At 36.7% G+C, this 22861-nt stretch overlaps 1 protein-coding gene across 2 annotated transcripts in view; it reads right to left on the bottom strand.

Moving 5' to 3' along the window:
• Window positions 1-9338, bottom strand: part of LOC124211005 (carboxylic ester hydrolase-like) — a 32601-nt gene extending 23263 nt beyond the window's left edge. For both annotated transcript variants that reach the window (XM_046609599.2, XM_046609600.2), the window contains exons 1-2: window positions 8999-9338; window positions 765-903 (exon numbers count right to left, since the gene is read on the bottom strand). In XM_046609599.2, coding sequence (XP_046465555.1) covers window positions 765-903; window positions 8999-9267 — 408 coding nt within the window. In that variant the 5' untranslated portion in view covers window positions 9268-9338. The remainder of the gene's footprint in view (window positions 1-764; window positions 904-8998) is intronic.
• Between the last annotated feature and the right edge of the window lie 13523 nt (window positions 9339-22861).

Below are 22861 nucleotides of genomic sequence, written 5' to 3'. Positions count from 1 at the left end.
ACCTTCATATTTTCTACTTGGTATTCAGAATAGCATTCTTATCAATATTTTCTTAGATTTAAAAATCAATTTAGAGTTGAATAGATGTTTCATTGACAAAATAGCTCTCGGAACTATAAATCATGGGACAAATGATGTCACGTGGTTGATATAGCGATCATGGGATAAGAATGTGGGGTGGTTGATATAACATCAGTAGCCGCGTAAAGTTAACGAGAACATTTCTGAGGTTGACAGGTTGATCACACGGGGCACGCTCTAGAGAGAAGGGTTTACGTCTTCGCTATACTTCTAGCATCGGTAGGGCATAACAGTGAGATTCATGGTAAAGCAGCGTAATTTTGAGCTTTGATCAATAAAAAATTTCAGTAAATTGTTGGTAAATCAGAGTGATTTTGACTTTCGAAAGATAAATTTGTTGGTGATGCAGCGCAATTGTGACTTCCGGGTCGGTACAGAAGGGGTCGATAACGGTGACGTCATCACGGAGAAGGGTTTGAGTCTGGGTTAGATGTCCGTAGTAGGAATCCGAAGCCAGAACCGGCCTTGTTTTACTACTAAGACCATTTTCATCGAAGGCTATTTTTCGTTTACTGTGATGTATACACGTTGACTGTGAATAAATTTTAAATCGTAAATTGAAATCTCAATTATATAAGTGTAGAATCAGATTTTCGTTTTGACCTTGCAACGAGGAAAATAAACTGCCTAAAACGAAATCACCCCATTGTGTCTGTAAAGGATAACTCTGATTTGGATACAACCTGTGGCGTATAAATGTTGAGATACAGACAGTCTTCTCCTCCAACTATCCTTCCGTTGACCAGCTGTGTACATGGAGTAGGATTACTGCCAGCGTCCAAAGTCCCATTCCAAGATCTTGCTGGTAAAGGTGATTTGAACCTGATTGGTGGAAAGTATTTATTCGTTTAATGGTTCAAATTACTGTCCGTAGTTCAAAGTTAAGCTAGAAACTGTACTTATAACATTGATGTCAGAAAGACGTAAGTAGTACTTTAGATACATCACGCGGTAAATTCAGAAATTTCGGCGACTGAAAAATTAACAGCGGTACCGGGAATTAACCCCAGCATCTATACTAGAAATGCTTACAGCCGAAGACTTGAACCATTAGACCACCTAGCTACCCTATGCATCATGCCATTGAATTTCTCTAATCACGTCAACTTTTGACCTTGATTGGCATGCTGTGTATCGGCTATTTATTTAGTTATTTATTCACCACTGTTACAAGTGCAGGACTATCTGTCTTCGACAATTTTTGTTCATGGACATTGAAAAACATAATTTTCCAGCTGTTTTTAAGGCCTTAAAATTGTTAACATGAACGATAAGTTCACCTGAATGGGCTTGAGACTTGATCATACAGACTGCGCGATCACGTATCCTACGATTTTCGCCGACAGAATGCGCATCGCATCTCTTTTAATTGCAATAGCTGCCTGTGCTCTAGTAAAAATAAAATTACGTATAACCAAATATTAATAATCTGATTACAATTCATAAAATGCCATATTTGCATGTACTTCGTTATTTTTTTTTTTTTCTTTTTCCTCATCCACTATTTTATTTTTTAGACTACAGCTTTGTTCTTGTAGTCAAGTTGTTTTAGTACCGTAGGTAGCTCATTGAATAGTGTTATTGATTTCCATGGCTACTTTTATTATGATATACATTTTTGTTATTTTTAGGAAGAGCGATTCACTTATTTCTCGTTTGATTGCTATTATATCTTCGTGCCATTAGAATAATCCAGGAGAATAAAATTAAGTTCCATTCTGGAATAACGTAGGTTAGCCGATTGTTTTTTAGGTTCATTAGAGACGGACAAACATATTTTCACTCACCCCCCAAAAAGTTAGATCCGGGTTTGTCCGTAACGATTGTTTAATCTTTTGAGACCCCACATTTTGTTAAATAACGTCTTTGTTATGGGTCATACACGAAAACTGTTCAAACAAAAGTTATTCGTCTCATCATTCTCGATAAGACAAGCTATCGTGAGATCAATTTCCTCTACTTGTTTAGTTGCAAAATGCAAAATGCCATTGAAAAAAAAAATTTACATTTCTTGTTATAAATTGATGAATAAACAACGTGTGGTTTTGAAATTCATGGTACAGGTAATATGAAGTGTCTTCAAAATTATCGTACAAGGCTTTTTTGGCTGTGTTATACAGTTGACAACAATCCGCGACAAGCTAAAATCCGTATATCGTCTGCCCTTTCTTATGTGATTGGCCCACGGGTTGCCGAAAAATCGTGGAGTCAGTTCGTCACTAGTACTTTCCATAAATGAAATAAAAAAAATTTTTATACTCGAAAATCACAATTTTTGGGCGACTTGAAAATGTTTGCTTTTAAACAAATAGAGATATCTCCGAGAGTATTCATATTATTGTAAATATTATGATGGATTGCACTTGCCCTTCATTTTATGAGTAATTTAAAAAAAAAAAACATGAATATCTTGATTAGAACCGGAGATAATGGTGTTTAAGTGTTATTTTATTTATTGTTGTTGTAATTAATATTGAGGGAGAAAAAAAAATATCAGCTATCTCTCAACACCCCAAGGTATCACCGTGATTTTTTTCAGATCTCTAGGTGCGTTGTATCTAGTAAAAGAAAAATTGCTCAACGTTCGTCGAGCGGCGTTAGTCGGAGGAATGAAGCCGGGCGGCGTGGTGGGGGGGCTCGAGGCTTCGCGCGCCCGGCTAATTGTATCTTTTCTAGCTTATTTATACTTTCTGTACGGACGCGGGAGTAAACAAAATTACCATATTCAACTATATGTAGAGCGACGTAGCTTTTGTACACAATGTTGTGAGTGTTTGAGGATCAGATCCCCACCACGTTCGTCGTCGAAATTTTATGATATTCAGAGCCAAATTACATTGTGTTATTACTTTGTTAATGTGGTGATTAAAGGTTAGTTTGTAGTGAATTGGAGAGTAAGATTAGATACATTTACAAATATCGTTCTTATTTTTTTCGCAACGTCCCAACCAATTCAAATATAACCTCTTGCTCAACATAATATGTAATTAGGTCTTCAATATTTCTTGAATACTCCCGCTTTTTAAAAGCTGCACGTTTAAGTCTTTTAATTTTATTGCATTCTCGATCCCACCTGGGAACAGGATTCGGATTTGTATATGATGATTGACAGTTTATTGTGGAGTAGCATGCTGACAGTGTTGGGCAAAATTGTAATAAAAAATTAACAATTACAAATCACTAAGGATAATTTTTAATGACATCGAATTCCATTAAAATTATTTTCAGTAATAATAATTGAATCGGAGTTCAGTGAAATTACTTTTGATAATTGTATTTGACTCAGAGTCCATCGAAATTATTTCCAGTAATTGTAATTGAATTGGATTTCATTAAAATTACATTGAGTAATTTGAATTTAATCAAAGTTTATCAAAATTACTTTCAGTGATTGGAATTTAATCAGAAATCATTTCAATTATCCCCAGTGATTGTAATTAAATCAGACATTATTAAAATTCTTTTGAGTAATTGTAAACCACACGATGTGGTCCAATTGAATTTTTTTCTCTAACGTTATTCCTGTGAAATAATAACAAATAGACAAATAAATTTACTCCGTTTTTGGAGTATTCAAATGGTGTGATCGGAACGAGTCTTTTACAGTCAATATGTGAATGGGCTATGGTTACCAAAGTTTTTTGGGTAGCTGATCAAGGATTTCACATTACTTTGAAAAATTAATTTGTTTAAATAATTTGCTTGACCAGTCAATGTGAATATGTAAGCTCCATGAAGTTCCCGATGTTTTCGGAATTTGAAATTATGTTGAGAATTCGACATTACGTTTCCAAAGGTAATTTGTTTAAATAAATTATGAAAAACAATTGAAATTTGAAAAAAAAAACATCATCATTTCCATTAATTGTAATGGATAACAGAAAAATTACAATTGTTCCAAGTAATTGTAATTAGTAGCAAAAAAATTACAATTTTTTCAACTAATTTTAATTGACAACAAAAAAATTACAATTATTTCGAGTAATTGTAGTTGATAATCATAAAATTACAATTGTTTATACTAACTGTAATTGGTAAATCAAAATTTATAATTATTTCCCGCAATTGTAATTAGTTACTAAATATTACAGTTATTCACAGTAATTGTAATTTACGGGTAATGAAATGACGAAAGTAATTTCTGCTGCCCAATTCTGCATGCTGAGCAGCTTCACGGATAACATTCATAAAAGAGTCATATTTCTCAAATAAGGACAGTGTATTTTGAAGTAAGGAAGTCTTCATATTTTTCATCTGTATATTTTGCAAATTTTGCTGATTTTGAATCTTTTCTTGATGTAAGTGTGTTTGTTGACATGGATCGAGCATAATATGGGGAAGAAGTGATCGAAGCCGTATGTTTCGTCGCTTACTTGTACGTCAATGCTATCGGCTATTGCTATAGTAGAAACGACTATATGTATATTGGACATTGTACCGCTGCGAATACCTATGTTTGTGTTTGAATTTGTATCGTGCAAAAACAGATTTTTGAGATCAATAGTACATTCTGGTCTTTCTCCGTTTGTATGAGTGTTTATGCAATTACATTTTTTGTTAGATATGTGTGCTGAAGTCTACTGGCAGTATTGAATTTTGATTATGACCAATAGAGTCAGCTATTTTGTTCCATTGGCATGTGTAAGAGTTACTTGTAGGGCTCTGTAGCAAGTAATAATATCTATTAAAGGTGAGTGTAGAGCACATGCCGAATAAATTAATATTTTTGTTTGCGATGATACTTGTTTCAAGTCGCTAAAATTTAGAATTTTTCGAACTACGCATAAAATACCTCCACCGCGAGCATATAGTCTATCTTTGCGAAATGTGTCAAAACCAGGTATGTTATAAATCCTTTAGCATTATGACTAGAGGGACCATTTTGTTTGTGTACTTTTGAACTATTTTTAACATGTTATATTCACCGTATGCATGTTAGCGATAAATTTTTCTAGTTTAGCAAGACTTATAAGATAAACAATGTTAGAAGGAGTTTATAATGTTCACTGCTGGATGTGTTTTCTGTCAAATTTCTTTTAAAGTAGGATTGGTATGGACTTGAATTTTCTTTCTTGAGTTGCGAGTTACTTCTTCAAAGCCTTCTCTGTCAATCAAAACAAAAAAGCGAGGAGCTTTTTTGTTTGAGGCAGAGGAGCCACTGCTTGATAGCACTCGTTTTTGTTGAGTAGTTTGAGGTAAGGCAGGAAAGTCGTTATTTACTGTTTGTTCTTGACTTTTCGTTGTTTTTTCATCATTTTCGTTTATGTTCTGATTGTTTGTATTAACGCTTTCATTGATTAATGTTTGGTCTATATTAATGACTTGATTGGCTTCTGCATTTTTGCAGTATTTCGCTAGGTGACCTTCTTCTTTGCATAAAAAACAAGTAAGTTTTTCAGCGGAGAAATATGCGCAATATTTGGTGTTGACATGCAGAAATTCCAGGTTGTTTGAAATTTTTTTTACGTCCGTAGGTTACACATACATTTATCGTCTAAAGCTTACAATATGTGTGTATCCTGGTATATTCATTCCTGCTCTGATAGAGTTCATTTGTGGTACAGGATCGATATTGAGTTTTTCAACTTCTGTTTCTATTATAGCGTGGGGTATTACAGGACACACGTGTGATGTAATGATTTTTTTAGCTTTGGATACAAGTGGACGTAATATTGATGTAACTTCACCAACTTTAACTTGTGTATTTTCGTCAGTGTGTTTATCAGCGAGCGCTTTACTCACAAACATTTAGTTTCGATGATGTCAAGATTATCGATGAAGACGACAATTGGCAAAATGTCTTATTAAAGTAATCATACACATTTCTAAGAACGATACAATTAACGAACGCACCGACATTCAACACATAAGCCACTTATATCCTAGCATCATTTAACTAATTGTAAGTCCATCTTTTTAAAATAATATTATCAAATTTTCGTGCCTTTGAAACTCTAATAAAAACTGGATCTATGATTAATTCAGACAACTTAAGTCATCGATATACGGTAAGACAAGCATTTTGACTTCTTAACAAGCGATCACTTCCTCCTCTTATACCATGAAACCGACACCCAAGCGCTAAGGATAGTAAAATATTGCAAATCTTGTTCCTCATTCAGATTGTATTTTACAACTCATCATATATATTTCTCTCTCGAACTGAAATTAATCTCTCTCGCAAAATTGTAATTTGTGCATAAATTTAATTAACGTAACAGTGGTACACACGTGTTTAACCTACAAAAATGGTTAGTGCACTTAGCACTTGGCACTATCAAATTAAGTAGCTGCCTTATTGTTATATTTAAATAAATTGTTGCTTGAAGATGGTTGTACTGGGTCAACCCAAAACGTTGATCGCTATCAATCTGACAACATGTCATTCAATGACCTTCCCCGACGAAACTCTTCTAATTAAGGAATGCATCATAGTAACTTGTAATATAATTGATATGTCAGCAGAATTGAAAAAATATGATAGTTTATTTTACAAAAATGTGTCACGTATTTTTTCAAACATTCTTGGAACTCCTAATTTACCATCAAAAAAATTGTTAAAGGTTGTTAGTCAGTAAATAATACAAATTTGCAACCTTTCATCAAGATGTAAAATTTTTTTAAGACGGTTACGTCCGGCGTACCACCTCTTTCTATTTTCCTGCTCGCTAACTCTCCCACAGTTTTTATATTCTTATCATGATCTCTGTCCTGTTCTCTTATCTCTATCTAGCCTCACGCTACTCACTATCGCCCTTACTCATCTAATTCTATTCCCATCCTTCAGCATCCTCACACCTTTTCTGCACCCGTACGTTTCCACTCTGGAGACACTCCTATTCTAACTCTCAACAACGTCACATCTAGACCTCTTACATATCTTTCGCACAGCACACCTCATTCCTATGGCTATCTGAACTTCTACGCAATAAACACATAATCGATATATCAATCACACCCAAGTTTATTCAACACTCATCCCAACTTCCGGTTGTCCTAGTACGTAAAAGCCAAGCCGAACCTGTTTATTCCTACCGCTCAGGAGTAAACCTCCTTCACGGACGTAACAAGACCAAAAACTTTAGCCAAACCTTCTATTTTTATTTGTGAATAACCCTGTTCCGCTATTATCAATGATTTTGATACAAACGCGGTTAGACGTTCTTCCCCGTTTGGCATAATATGTGAAATTACAGCTCCAACTCCATATCGCGGAGCAAGGCGTTTTCACAAGGAATGCGACATAAATAAAATTTTGAACGAAATTTTTGTTGGATTCACTAATATGAATCCGGTAGTTTTCGCTATTATTTTAGTCTGTTCTCAAACTATCAGATTTCGATGATGCATCTGCCACAAATTTTATTACTTGTATTTCGATTGCTTAAAAAACCTTTTACTAGATGTATGAAAGATGAAAACTCTGGTCTCGACTGAAAAATCAGCTGCGATTCACGTTCAGGTCTGGGGTAAGATGACGTGTTTCAGGTGAAAATAAAGTAACACTTTATGGGCACCAATAAGTGACGGATTAGTGTGAAAAACATTTAAGCGAGTAAGGTACAGATGAAACTGTTTAATATAGTCTACGAGCAGATACTGCCGATACCATCGGAATTTATCGTACAAACGAAAAAAACGTATAAGTGAGATACGCATTTGATCAAGGTTTTACCAGAATCGTGTAAATCCATTTCTCAAACTTCCAAAACTTCTCATTTCAATTTATTTGCCTCTATTTACTGCTCACACTGCATGCTCTGTATTACAAAAATATTAGCACAATATTTGTTCTCTACAAACGCAGCTGCAACACTGTAAAAATATATTATTGCTAGAATATTTCCCATTATTCTAATGGCCAAAATATTATAAAGTCGCATCATATTTCTAGTTTCAAAAGTCGAAAATTCGATATTTTAGAAATGTTTAATTAAATCATTGCAGAAATATCATAAGAATACGTAAACAAACGGAGACACAAATATTGCCGCAGGGTAATTACTATGGGATATTTTATTCGTTCCTGGTGGTGTTGGAACGGACACGAGGATAATGACAACTCAGGACTAACATGTGATAAAGAAAATGGAAAAACAGAATGACTTTATTACACTGAATAATCAAAGAAACAAATCGTGACACGCCTTGAGCCATTCGTACACTCGACTGATCGCTTTTGCCATTTCTCACACACACGCTCGTTACCGAAAAATCGGGCGACGCTGGACACTCTCGCGCGCGCTCTCGCGGAGACTCTCTCACACACGCAAAACCGTCACTCGGCCGGTATTTCAGATTCCTACATTACTACCTTGAATAAACATTGCGCATTATGGTACGAAACATTTCAAACATTGCAAAGTCAAGTTTCCTCATTATTGCGCAATATGTCTGTAAGATTTCAAGTTTCGCAAAGACACATTGCTATGAGTCTTCTGCAATATTAGAACTAAATTATACGCAATTTGTGTTCATGAAGTACTTAAATTGGTATTCACTTGGTCTGTTACATGATTGCATCTTGGAAATAACTGATTAGTATAATTCGTGATATTATCAGCAGAATCAACGAACTTTGTTATCTACTTCAAATACTGTGGCACAAATTGATATGTGTTAAGGTAAGTGTGCCAGTTATTGATACGTTTAGACCCAATTATTGAACCTTTTATTTTTCAAAATTTTTAATCGACATTGCAAATTGTGAATTTCCTGATGACTAGAACTAATTACCAGAGGGTTAGACACTATAAATTTGTTTTTTTTTGTCAAGTTTAAAACTAAGGTTCAAACAGACACAACCAAAACAGGTCAATAATTGGAACAAGATCAATAACTGGGACACTCACCTCAAACTGATGGGTGAGAGTATCGTTAAATCACTAATCCGAAATCCTGAACCTGAATCACAAACCTGAGATCTCCAACGGGGGGCTGAGCAAATGGAATTCCTTTGAAGCCAAAAAAATTTCTCCCGCGGCGTGTGACCATATTTATACCTCGGAGTGTTCCTTGAGGAATCGTCGTTTCTGGACGCGGCAGATCTTCCTGACTAATAATCGGCACATTTCCCGGCTGAGGTACGTTACAATTGGTAAGACAAATGCTCAATAAAAGCACCTCCAACAAATAGTTCGTTGCGTTATATTGGCACGTGAACGCTGCGGCAATTTCTGCAGACATGACTGACTACGGCTTGCCAGCAAAAGTGATACTTCACGGAGGTTTCCCAAATTGTTAAATGGCGACGTGCTATCTAATAATTACATTATATAAACACTCATTGGGTAACGAGAAGTGATAAGCAAACAATAAATTGAATCTATATTTGAAATTATTTGCGAGAGGCACATTTAAGACTTGTGTGTGTGACTTGTTGACATGTGCACACATGAGACATCTATATATGGCTATTAATGTGATTTACATTATTTTAGCTATTTAGAACGGCCCAGCCGTTCATTTCATATGATATGAAAGAATCATATCCATATTTAAACGAGAAAAATTTGCTAGAAAGAGTACAATTTCTAAAATTTTCAGGTGAGTTGAAAAATTAACGACAGAGCCAGGAATCGAACCTGGTATCTAGAGATGCTCTACCGGAGACTTACTCCACTACATATATAGATTTCTCATGTGTGCGCATGTCAACAAGTCACGCACCCAAGTCTTAAATGTGCCTCTCGCGATGAATTTCAAATATATATATATATATATATTCAAAGGCACACGAAACAAAATCATCTCGAATACAGGTGATGAGAGAAATTAATGACAATGTAGTCAGGGCGGCTAGGTGGTCTAGTGGAGTAAGTCTCCGGTAAAGCATTTCTAGATACCAGGTTCGATTCCTGGCTCCGTCGTTAATTTTTCAACTCACCTGAAAATTTTCGAAATTGTATTCTTTCTGACAAATTGAATCGCCTGTGACGTAATAAAAATCATAGTAAAACACATGGATTGGTACAAACAACGCTAAGCGTCCGTTTAACATACTTTGGTCCACTGTTTAGTTCCATTTACTCAATTTTCGTATTCCGTCTTTACCCTCCGTTGTTCTTAGCTTTTTTCTTACCTACCTTCTCTTCTTATCTAATTTTCTTAACATTATATACTTTGTTACACTCTCGTCTAAAGTCAGTCCAGGCGGTATGAATTTATTCATTATTTCGTTTTCGTATGTTGTCCCTTCTTCAAATTCTATGTACAGATTAGCTCCCTGCGACCTGTTCTTCGCACTTCGTCATTCAATAATAGATGGAATAGTAGTAGTGTAGTGACATTAGCAGTAGCAGTAAAAGTAATAATAATATTTTTAGTTACAAAAACGATAACAACAACAACAACAACAACATCAATGATAATAATAATAATAAATAAGATTACGTATACCACTTCGAAAAAATTATTATATTCTATACACAATTATTATTATTATTACAGCATGCGAATGAAGAATACCAATTATTCAAAGCGATGGAAAATTCGAACGAAAACATATACATGGTGATTGGTCATTTTGAAACTTGATAAATCACTCAAAAATAATGTCTCACTCTCTCGTTCTCTTGATAAGAAATGAAAAAGAAATAAGTTTGGACCGTTGCAAATGATTGTAGAAGAAACAAAAAAAGATAGGTGAAATTTATTTTCAGGTTAAACAGGAAAACAATTATGAAGATAGTAAGAGATTGAAACCCAAAAGAAAATATCAATAAAAAGTTTAGTTCAAACAGATTCGTCGATTGTTAAATTTTTCCCTTAATCCGTTTATTTTCTCTTTCTTTCTTTCTCTGCTGAGCGCAGCAAGACACTGAGAGTAAAGCGCGGAGCGTTAATTCTTCGTCCTCTGTACGTTATGTACACTGGCTTTCCTTTACTATTCCTTATCCTTCTTGTTCTTCAATCTTTTTAATTCGCTTTAGTGGACCGGCACTAATCGCGGCACGTCGAATGACAGATAAAACCGTTATAGTCGACGAGCTGCTTTTAGTTTTAATATTATAGTTATAACACCGAGTTGCAGTAAAATACCCTGGCTAAAAAGCTTGACTTAAATAGTCTTATGATAAATTCCACTCCGTCTTTGTCAAATTGCAATTTAAAAAATGAAAGAACAAAGTTATCTATAAGTGCTTATTCTCCAATACGTGAAACTAAATGTTAAATGTATTGACCCTCCTGAAGCGATCTAATTTCGATTCAACATCGCCAATTTTAACTTACACGAAAATATTTTTTATAACACATTAACGGAAATATAACTCGAAGTAATATATTGCGTACCAGGGGCGTAAGGCGGGCTTTTTTAAACCGAGTGTGAAGATTGCAGTACGAGTCGAAGGCAAGTTAGCACGAGGCAACCACACAAGGTTACCAACTAGCAATAAGTCCGCTTAGCGCTTGATGCCCAATATACTATTTTGTAACGCATGTACCTATGGATTATTTTCACAATTTAAAACACGTTATAAGTAAATGAACATATTTTATCTCCATTATTGATAATTTTTTTTTAAATATTGAAAAATATTTTTGCTGGCGTTTTCTTTGTTTTAGTTTTATTTTTTTTTTTTGCCCGCCAGCTTGAAGACTGTCACTGTAGGCCTTCTTAATGGATTAAAAAACGCGAAAATCATGCACGCGCTACGGGAAAATCTTATTTGAGCATTCGACAAAAAAAAGAAATAGCCTTATCTACATGGGGAGATCATCAGAACTCGACAACATTCAACACTTACCCCCTTGGATTCTCTGCCACCTTTTTGTTACATTTCTTGAGACGCAGCAGATAATAAGTATTTTTAGATTTCAACTCATACAGGTTTGTAGTTATAAAATTTCTTACATTTAAAATTGTCGAGATGAAGAACATTTTCAATTGACTATAACTACTGAACGCTAAATTTTCAAAATCGAATACTTTTTACCTAGAAAATTGAGGGAGATAAATACTTAAAAAATATATAGTGTCTACTTCGTTCTAAGGAATGTAATGAACCAACAGTTTAAGAATCCGAACGGTGCGAAGGTCGGCCGTTTGTTGACTTGACATGGAAAGCCCGACGTGTAATATTCATTTCCCGCTAACAATCATCGCTATCTGTGCTTCGACAATAACAGAGTAAGCTGAAGGCAAACACAGAGCTAAATTAGAGGTACAGCTACATGATAACGAAAATTATGATTTGAAAGAATATTTAATGAACAAGAATGGTAATTATGCTCACAAAAAGCGTTCGCTTAAAATATTATGCTGCATTTGCGGATAGAATTTGCGAAGAATATGGCGGTACATCTTGTATTTCTTTTAAAAACAACTGAGTCTACCCTACATCTACTACACATTGCTATGCAACCTTTGTCGGTTCCCTGTGTTGAATGAATTCCATCGATTGAAGGCGCATTAATGAAAAAAGCGATAAAAGACTTTGATGTGAGCATAACCTGCCACGTTGATAACATCGTTTTAAAACTTCATACTGGCTGTGAAGATGAAATATCTAACTGTATGATCTAAAAAAGAATAAAACAACATAATATTTATCTTTCATTTTAATGATTCTTAAGAGCGATCTTACACGCCTACATAATGATGTAATTGATAATAATTGATATTAAGTGTAAAATCTGTTATGACTCATGAAGCGAAACATGAAAAATTACATCTTGGCCTTAACCTGCGGGAAAAATGGAAAGCTTATACGGGCAACATGGAATGTATAGGATAACCCTACATTTTACGATTAGTACGTACGAGACAACCATCTTCTATATCAGTACACAGCTCATGTGCCCAACCACAACACAATGAACACTGTACCCAGTCTGTAAGTGGTTCCACATATTGTTCGCCATAAAATAGATGAAACACATCATCTAGTGAGAGCTGCTCCGAATGTTGCAACATTTGATCATCTTATTCCATCTTATCCATCGCCTTCTGCATCATTTCTTCATTTCAAGATCGACTATTACTATTCCATCTTGCCCTCAAATGCAATTTTCCCTCTTGCCCATTGCCAATAATAATATGTTTGTAAGTTATTCGTGACCTGGTAGTTGTGTAGAATGATAAATTTGTCGAATGAAGGTCAAACAATTTAATTTTTACGACATGTAAAATCGACGTTTCGGCCGGGCCCCACCGACCATCTTCAGGCTAGAAAGATACAGGAATGTTTCGCTAAACATTCGTTTCTTTATCTGTAGATAGTGTATTGATTATTAACAAAATTGTTTAGTAAATTCTAAATATAAGTACATTTGTCATTACGAAGGATTTACTGTCAATTTATTGAGGACAGCATGTTCTTGAAGGTTAGGTTGCATAAAACTATGATAGTTTACATTGAAGAAAAGAGGCAATACGGATTACTTTATTACCCAAAGGTAATATAGAACACGGTCGATAATATCGATAGAAGCACGGACGAGAAAAATCTAGAGTAGAATCGGAAAGAAAGGAGGTACAAAAACGTGCTAGAACACAGAGAAAGTATGTATATAGGAGAGCAGGGGAATAGTCTTTTCACTTCTCTTAAAACCAAAACACCTGTTCGAGATCAAATTAACACTGTTCATAAAATCGATTGTTTAGAATGTAATAAAACCTACATTGGGCAATCATCACAACATTTAAGAAACGAATTTCCAAACATAAATCGAATATTGAATGCCATGACCGTAACACTATGCTTTAGCAGCTCATTCTTAACAATAAGGACATTATTTTGATTTGGACAATGCGAAGGTTATAAGATTTGAACCAAATTGGTATAAACGCAATATCAAAGAGATGATATGTATTAGGAAAAATACTAATACTGTTAATAGACGTACAGATATACAAAATCTAAGTCATCCATATTTCGATGTACTGTAGTTTACAAAAAAATAAAATTTTCACGTCTAATGACATCGGTTGGTCTATTGTATTGACTATCGTATTGAATTATCGATATTGGTAATAAATTGCCATCAATCTCTTGTTACTTCCTTTCATCATGGCGTCTAATGAACATCTAAGCAGAAAAGGTTGTCACTTATTTGTAAGTAATCTTGTAACATAGCTCTCCTATAACTTAAATTCCATTTCTAAACCCTTTATTTGCCTTTCGACATGTCTGTATATATTATTTGATAATATTCATCAAAGTCATAAACTATTAGTTTTATGCAACCTAACCTTCAAGAACATGCTGTCCTCAATAAATTGACAATATATCGTTCGTAGTAACATATGTACTTATATTTAGAATTTACTAAATAACTTTGGTAATAATCAATACACTGTCTAAAGATAAAGAAACGAATGTTTATCAAAACATTCCTGTATCCTTCTAGCCTGAAGATGGTTGGCGGGGCCCGGCCGAAACGTCGATTTTACATGTTGTAAAAATTAAATTGTCTGATCTTCATTCGACAAATTATTTATTCTTCAATAATAATATGAACCCTTCAAAAATAATTTCAACTTGTTTATTTCAATATCAATTCATACAATATATCTGTAGGGGGTACTTGCTGTAAATAAATAATAACATTACTTACCTTGTAAACGTCGGTACCGTACAACGCAATGCGGGTGGGGGACAGTAAGGGAGGTGAGGGAAAACGCGTTTTATCTGACAAGGGTGGGGATAAATTTCATGGGTTTGCGTCTAGTTGTGCTTTGCCGGTAAGGTAGGGATCTGTATTCTGAAATCTCCATGCTATACTACTGCTAACAATCCTGATCAAGCACAAAATTTCATGAGTTTATTATCAAGAACCTCTGTAAAGTTTTCAAAATTAAGCAATTACGAAAGACAGCTTACTGACTACAATCAGACGGCTCACTCAAACGGAGCCACGTGGTACTCATTGAACATATAAAACATTACACAGACTTAGACAACAATTGGCATGAATTCACCTGATTTGCAATTTTTTGCTACAACGCGGCAAAACATGAAGACTCAGACTTCACAACACACCAACTAGTATTCGGCATGAAGGCTAGACTCCCTACAGACGTTTCACCAAGTTCTACCTACATTCGCACTTACAATTCCCTTGTACTTGATTTAATCAATAACTTCTCAGCAATCCGCAAACAACCTGCAATCAAACTTACAGCAGCAGAACATAAAATCTAAGACGTGCTATGACAAGAATTCCCACCCTCGCGTATTCGTCCCCGGTCAATAAGTTTACCTACTCAGTGAGACCAAAACGGAATTCGGAGACAATCACAAAGGGCCGTACGAGATAAAACTTATCATAAACGATATCAATACCGAAATATATCTTTCGAATAACAAGATAAAAGTAGTCCACGTAAATAAACTTAAGGCAGCACACTGAAGTTAGTATATATAAAGGCCGACTCTCGTTTTCTGAAAATCCCCCCCCGCACATCCTACATCCAAAATATTATGTCATGTAAACAGACTTTATCTTCATAACATACTCTTATAGGTCCTTCATAATTGTTCACGGCACTGATAACTCAGTACTATATTCCATGAAGCGAATCGAGCTTAATTCGGGTATCTACTTTGAACAACTAAGAAACCTTCGGACCTTTAACGAGCAATGGAAAATGATCAACTTTATCGACCTTGGTAACATGTTCTAGAAACCCAAACGCATCTCCGAATATTTAGACATAATTCGTAATAAACGTACTAAAGCACAGAATCATTATAATACAGGCGACCGTATACACATGTTGACCAAGAGATTAAATTTGTCCAGGAAATATTAGACTTAGGAAACGAATTGATGGGCCACCGCATCAGCAGTTAATCTCGTGCGAAATTTGTTAAACTCATAATGCATCACAACAAACCCGGTGCCGTAAACTTCATAGGTCCGATCGCAAAATCACTTTTCGGGACGCTGGACGCAGACGACGGACAATACCTAAACGATCTAATTGAAATCTTGTGTAATGACACAAAACACTTAGCGACAATACTTAACGAACAAACACACGTTGTACAGTCAACTCTCGGAATCTATTAAAATAAACTCGATGACATTATACAGCATGGTCGTGACCAAGACGACGTACTCATGAGACTTAGGAACCAGGCAATTATATCTAAAACCCATATATCAAATAACATATTCCCAATAACTGTCATTAACCGTCTAGTCGAGCTAGACGTATACATGAACGAGTTCGAAATTGATTTAAATAACCTGTTTGACGCCGTCTTGTTCGCACAAAATGGTATGGTTCACCCAAAGGTCCTGTCCCCAGTACAGATCATATCCAGTCTGCAACACATTCGAAATTTGAAACCGCAACACGAATTTCCGATATGGATGAACTGATTAGAATATCGACCGTGGACATTACTTATATCAAACCACGACTGATTTACGTCATAACTATCTCGTTATTGAATAACGACGCTTTTAACCTTTACCACCTACTTCCCATACCTGCAAAACTGAAATACGACTCAACAAATAACAAATTCGTAATCATACAGCCCGCAAGTGACTATTTAGCGATAGCCCTAAGCCGCACATCGTACTTCGAATTATCGTAACTCATTTTCTCAAAGTGCACCCTAACTCAATACATCCACATACGCAGACTAAACAAACCGCTGTTCCATATTGGAATCCATAAACTTTGCGAAGTAAACCTATTCTTGAATCCTTAGCAATTATAAGCAACCACAAACTGCGACATGAGACTGACATCCTTCACTGGCACGTACTGGACTGCATTGTTTAACTTGGATTCATAGATTTATTCAGCTTCCAAAACAGAAACGCTACATATCCTATGTCCCAACGACTTCACATACTGCGTCTCGATTTCAGGCGCCGGCAGACAATTTACAAAAATCTCAACTCAAACTCTTCGACCAATCTATCAATGGTATCTATTTCTCCATTAAGGAAGCCCTCGTTCGTTAACGCCCATGAATTAGCCGCCACTGGTATAGCTTTACGCGAGCAGGGGCGGTTTACGAAAATTGGCGCCCTAGGCCTGATGAAATTAGCGCCCCCCCCCCCCCCCCCCCCATGAAATAGTTAAAAAATCACGTGACAAAATTAATAATTATTATACTTCAAAAATAATGTAACAAAAATATATACTATAATGTCAAACATGTATGTAGGAGAGATGCATATATATTGTAACGGTTACGTTTTATCTTGGGGCCGGAGCCTATGAGAAAAGCCCGTTATTGTGTGTTCTTTGTCAAATTCTGATGAAACAATAGTTTTATAAGGAACCCCCTCTGATGGCTAAAAGCTGAATGAGCTTATCAGACCCAAAAACCCTGGTTAGTCGAACTGTACGGACTTAGGTATCACCAAAGCCGCTTGGATGTGTGAACAGGCACCTCCGCCCGTTGCTCCCTTCAGTAAGACAAGGGCTTGCGAGCCGTTGCTTCACGGCTGGAGACAAGTGAGAGAGGCGTATGTCACCTAGTCGGAGATACGGGTTTCCCAGTACTTCCTTCTAATCGCGAACTCGGAATAAACAGAGTCGCCTTCCTATATTTTGTTATGAGTTATTGACCCAAAACACCGCCAACCTTCCAGACCACGGACTACCTTGGCTGGCTGTTCGTTTATTCCCCTCCCCTTTTCAAGGTAAAGTTATATGCTCGGAAATATGTTGACTACGAGACAGACGAGTGTATGTTTATATAGAATACATGTTTTAATAGCGATAAATTCAAGTACAATGATCTTTGTCAGTTATGATATGATATGGTTTTACAAAATTTAACCGTAGACAAACAAAGAATAAAAACAAAATGAAAGAAATAATAAAACTATCAGAATTCGTCGGTTCAGCTCCTAAATTTCCCTACAGCTCAAACGTGAAATACGCGGCTCTATTCAATATTTCCTCTAGAGATCCTGGGCTATCGTGGACTCTAATTTCTGTACTCTTTTCAAATTTCGGATTAAGCTCTTTGCTTGAATTTCCTCTCCAAATGTCGTGAAGCTAATTTCGATAACGCTCTCTAGACGAGAAACGCTTCGTACGATAATGACGCAGCTCGGCGCTTTGCCGGACAACTGGTAACCGCTCTTCGTGGTCCTCCAGTTTTATACTCTCCCAGAGCTGTTGTTGGATTATCCTGTCGACGTCATTTCCTTATTTGTGTGTCCGGTTCTGGGTTGTCGTCCTGGTATGCGTTGGTCAGCGTCCGTCGTCTTTGTGTATTATTTTGGATGTTAGCGGGTCACGGTCGATGTCGATGGTGTTCTCGATCAGCTGTCTGTGTCAGTTGTTGTCATGATTTGTGTATGTCACGGTCATCGTTGATGTTGATGCGATTTTGAACAGCAGTCCGTTACAATATATATCATATAATAAAGATTCATGTTGCACCGGACTAAATCGATCGCTTTCTTGCTTTTGAGCTTGCAAATTTGTCGATAATTGTATCGGTCTCTGCCATATCAACAAGTTCTGCGTTCGCAGATAAAAAGGTGAGACTAGAGAGACGGCTCTGACCCATCGTATTCCGTAAATAAATTTTTACTCTTTTCAACGTCGAAAATGAGCGTTCCCCGGTAGCGTTACTCGAGAAAAGAGTAAGATACATTCGAAGAACGATATCCATATTCGAAATTGTCGCAACAATATTCTTCTCGCGAATAATCATTAAAAATTTTCGAACGTTGGTGTCATCCTCCGTCAATTCTATTTCCCGGATAAAATTCCGAAAGTGCAAACATTCTTCTCCAAAATCGTTATCGAGATCGGTAGAGTATGTCGTCTATAATTCTTCGCACCGGGTAATTATGTGTGCATCTGTAAGTAACGGCAAACGGCTGAGAAAGTCAAAGCGAGCGTTAACATTCTTATATGCTAGACTTCTTCTCTCTAATTCGCCTGACAATCGATCAAGAATGACAAGAAACGTATTTATACGCATATTTTGTTTCCCATCAAATATCGCTTCATTATCGTTTACTTCGTCGAACTTAACGGTCCTTCTTCTGCGTCGCCGATTTTCATGTGCGTATTCGTTGCATTGAGATAGCTCTTTCGCTTTGGCTTCGTAGTGGTCGAAACGATCACGCAAATCGATAACATATGCTTGGAGTGCATCATACAGTTGTACAACTGTTGTCAAATCGATGTTAACGCGCTGAAGACTTTTATTTGTTTTTTCAAAACGCTCCAAGATATCACTCCAAGTCACAACCATTATAGCAGTCGCAAGCAATCCAAATTGTTGCAACAAACCCTCGGCTTCGGATTTTGTGGATGGCTTTTCGGAAGCATTTTCTGCAATATCGTCAAGAGCATCTCGTAAGATCTCCCACGATTTCACAAGTGCTCGGCACGCTTCCGCTCTAGCTGACCATCGTGTGCCGGACAAAATTTTTGGCTACAGCATTCCAGACTGATTCTCGACCTTCAATTTTACTCTCGCCCACCTGGACGTAGATGCACTCAGAAATGTATAAACGTTTTGCACGAACATAAAAAATTTGGTTGCCCTCAAACAGCAATCAGCAGCTGCTTGGCCTACTAAATTAAGGGAATGCGCTGCGCATGGGACGTAAATCTCCAAAGGATTACGTTCAATAATTTTCGCTTGTACCCCACCGTAACAGCCCGACATATTGCTGGCATTGTCGTATGATTGTCCACGGCAATCCATTATGTCAATATCTTTATCGAACAATACCTGCATGATCGCCCGCTCTATCTCAGTAGCGCTGTGAACTTCGATGGGTATAAATTGTAAGAAACGTTCAGTAAGCTCTCCGTTCTCACGTACGTACCGGATAATAAACGTTAACTGATCCGAATGCGAAATATCAGGCGTCGAATCTACACCTATAGCATAATATTTAGAGGCCTTTACTTCCAAAATCAAATTTTTCAGAAGATCATCGTAAATCATCGCAATAAACTCTTCGCAAATATCTTTAGAAAAATAGGATACGTTTCCTTTTCCTGGATTTCCGAATCGATTAATATGATTTTGGAGAAACGGATCATTTCGAGCCATCAATTCGAGAATGCCGAAATAATTGCCATTGCTGACCGAGCCAAATTTTTCGTTTGTTCCTCGAAAAGCTAATCCTCGGGATGCAAGAAACTTTATAGTCATTATAACGCGAGTTAATACTTCTCGCCAGTAATTACATTCTTGAATGTATTGCATATGCAACTTACTGTCAATCTTCCCCAACATATTTCCTCGCATTACAAGCTTTCGTGTATTTTTCCGATGACTAAGACTTCTCTCGTGTTCTGATATTCGTACATCATTCTTCCAGTCGTTGTAGCCTTCTGTAAATGCGTTTATCGATGTCGAGAACAGCTTACAAGGTATGCAATATATGCAACCTTTCGAGAGGGAATATATTATCCATTCTCGTCGGTACATTTCACCATTTGGTGTTTTTTGGAAAAATATTTGTGCAGTACAGTATCTTGTTTTAGACCCATAGACACGTTTCGTAGCTGTGAAATTATTTGTTCTCGGATCCTGTTGCTTCGGCGTATTTCGTAAAATGAAATCAATCATTTCCGACTTCCGTGTTGGCCACAGACCAGGCTCAGAAAAATCTCCAGAATCTGATACGGAATCGGTGGGGTTCACGACTAAGATCTAAGAATGTTTTTCATCATGACCATCATCATCATCGCGAATTTCAGTTGCAGAAGTTGCGATATTCGTAACCTCGTCGACTATTTTTTCCTCCTCGTTATTTCCGACAATAGATTCTACATGCGAACGCGATATTTGCTGAAATATCAGGAGAATGAGGAGAGGAATTGCAGGATACGGTAATGCAGAAAATATATATTTTATTATCAGGGTGCGTCGATATTTAGGTACCTCGCCCGAACATTCAGCTGTAGCAGAACTTGATGCTCGAGTCGTCGTTTCAACTGTTTTGTGATGCACGAAAAAATTGTCAATTCGCGAAATTTTTTTGGCTATACACGATTCTTTTTCTTCTTTTTCTATCGTCAATTTACGGTGTTTGGCGCCACTCATTTTATTAACGCTCATTTATTTTTCTATTTTATAAGAAGAACGTATTATGCGACATCTGTTCATTTGTACTACAATGTGCAAAATATCTTTGCGTGGGTGTCTGACAAAAAAGAATATAGAATAGAGCAAATTTATTATCGAATATTGCAGATTGCAGATCGTTACGTATGCAATAGCGTACGGAAAACAATGCGTATTTGCGTGTCAGGACGTGTCGTAGTGCGCATAAGATCGGTAAAGGCGGGAAAGAGAAAGAGGCGCGCAAACTTGCGAATCTCACCAACGCGCGGCGCCCCCGTCTGCCATGGCGCCCCCTTCTGCCATGGCGCCCTCGGCCTGGGCCGATTTTAGCAGCTATTTTCTAATATGGTGATCACAGCATACGTGCGCTAGAGGTGATCCATAATGGTGTGGACGTTAGTGCCGTGTGCATTTTTGGGGTCACGATGCGCAAGGTTCTAGTCGTAGCTTACTTCTTAAATATTTTTACTATCCTGTTTGTTATAAAGACTATATATTAAGATTACCATATCAGTTACTTGTTGTTTTGTTAGTTTTATAGCGTGTAAATATGTAGAATTACATATGTATTATAATTGATTACTATCGTTATTCACCTGGAGTACAAAAGCGATTGTTTATGAGACATAGTTGCTATTTACTTAACATTATTAGGATCACGCTGCTGCGAATATTCTTAGGTGTTTGTGTTATAACTATCTTAACAGATTTAGGGTATTTAACCATTTGATAATTCGTAGTTTTAAATCAGGTTTACATGTGTGCTTTCGTATATAATTCTCTTCTGTAATTATTATTTCTTATATTGATATAAATCAGCCTGGAAGCTACTAGAACGTTGTTCTTATGTTTGTTGGTTGCCTGTTACTGGGCGTTGCCACGTATGCATTTTTGAGTTTATTGCGAGTTGATTTACCTTCAATCGTTTTTTCTTCAAGTTTCCTAATGTGTTCTCTAGATAGAGCTCTGTATGGCTCCATATTGGAGATCTGCGATGCCTTCAAAACGCTGCGCGTGTTGCCTACAATACGGCGTTACGGAGGAAAGTATGAGGTTTGTTCGTGCTAGCTACACTCTACACTCGCGAGTGTAAAACGAACTAGGGTAGTGTACTAGGGATTGCTGGGGGGTGTTCGTCGGCTTCTCGAGTGTAGCTAAGATAGCGCGAACGCAATAGTGTAGAAGGTGCAGAAATGTGGGGACAAGAAAATGGCGCACGTTACGTACAGTCGTTTTTTTCCTCGAAAGACTTATTAATACAACAAATTAGTATACAAGATAAAGCAATTTTGGAATTCGTTAACGAAATCTTTCATATCTTATGATTTAAGTACACCGTTATCAAATTGAACGTTGTTTTTTAAGTAAAATACTGTACTGCCTTGTTCTGATTTGTGGTGGTTATGGGTTTGTTGTCACTTGTGAGTTTTAAGGTACATATCGCATCACAGTTCACTAACGTGGTGGAAAAACCTGTAGCATTCATGCGAATTGAACCATTTACACTATTTACACTTGGTCTAGACCGAACACAAAGGCCGTGTTCGTAAATTGACTGACAGTACTGAAAATTCCCTAGGACAGAGTCAGAGCTATTCACGAACTTGGAAGCGCAAAAGAAATAAAAGATTGCTGACAGTACTGTCAGTCAATTTTCGAACACGGCCTAAGTGTAACGAAAGTCTAGTGACATTTGTAAAACGAACAGCGCCATCGACGTCACGTCCGCTAAAACGAACGCGCAATTGTACACT

Source organism: Neodiprion pinetum, chromosome 2 (genome assembly GCF_021155775.2).
Source record: "Neodiprion pinetum isolate iyNeoPine1 chromosome 2, iyNeoPine1.2, whole genome shotgun sequence".
In the NCBI taxonomy this organism is placed as follows: Eukaryota; Metazoa; Arthropoda; class Insecta; order Hymenoptera; family Diprionidae; genus Neodiprion; species Neodiprion pinetum.
Note: the sequence above shows the minus strand (reverse complement) of the source record. Positions and strands in the feature narration are given on the sequence as shown.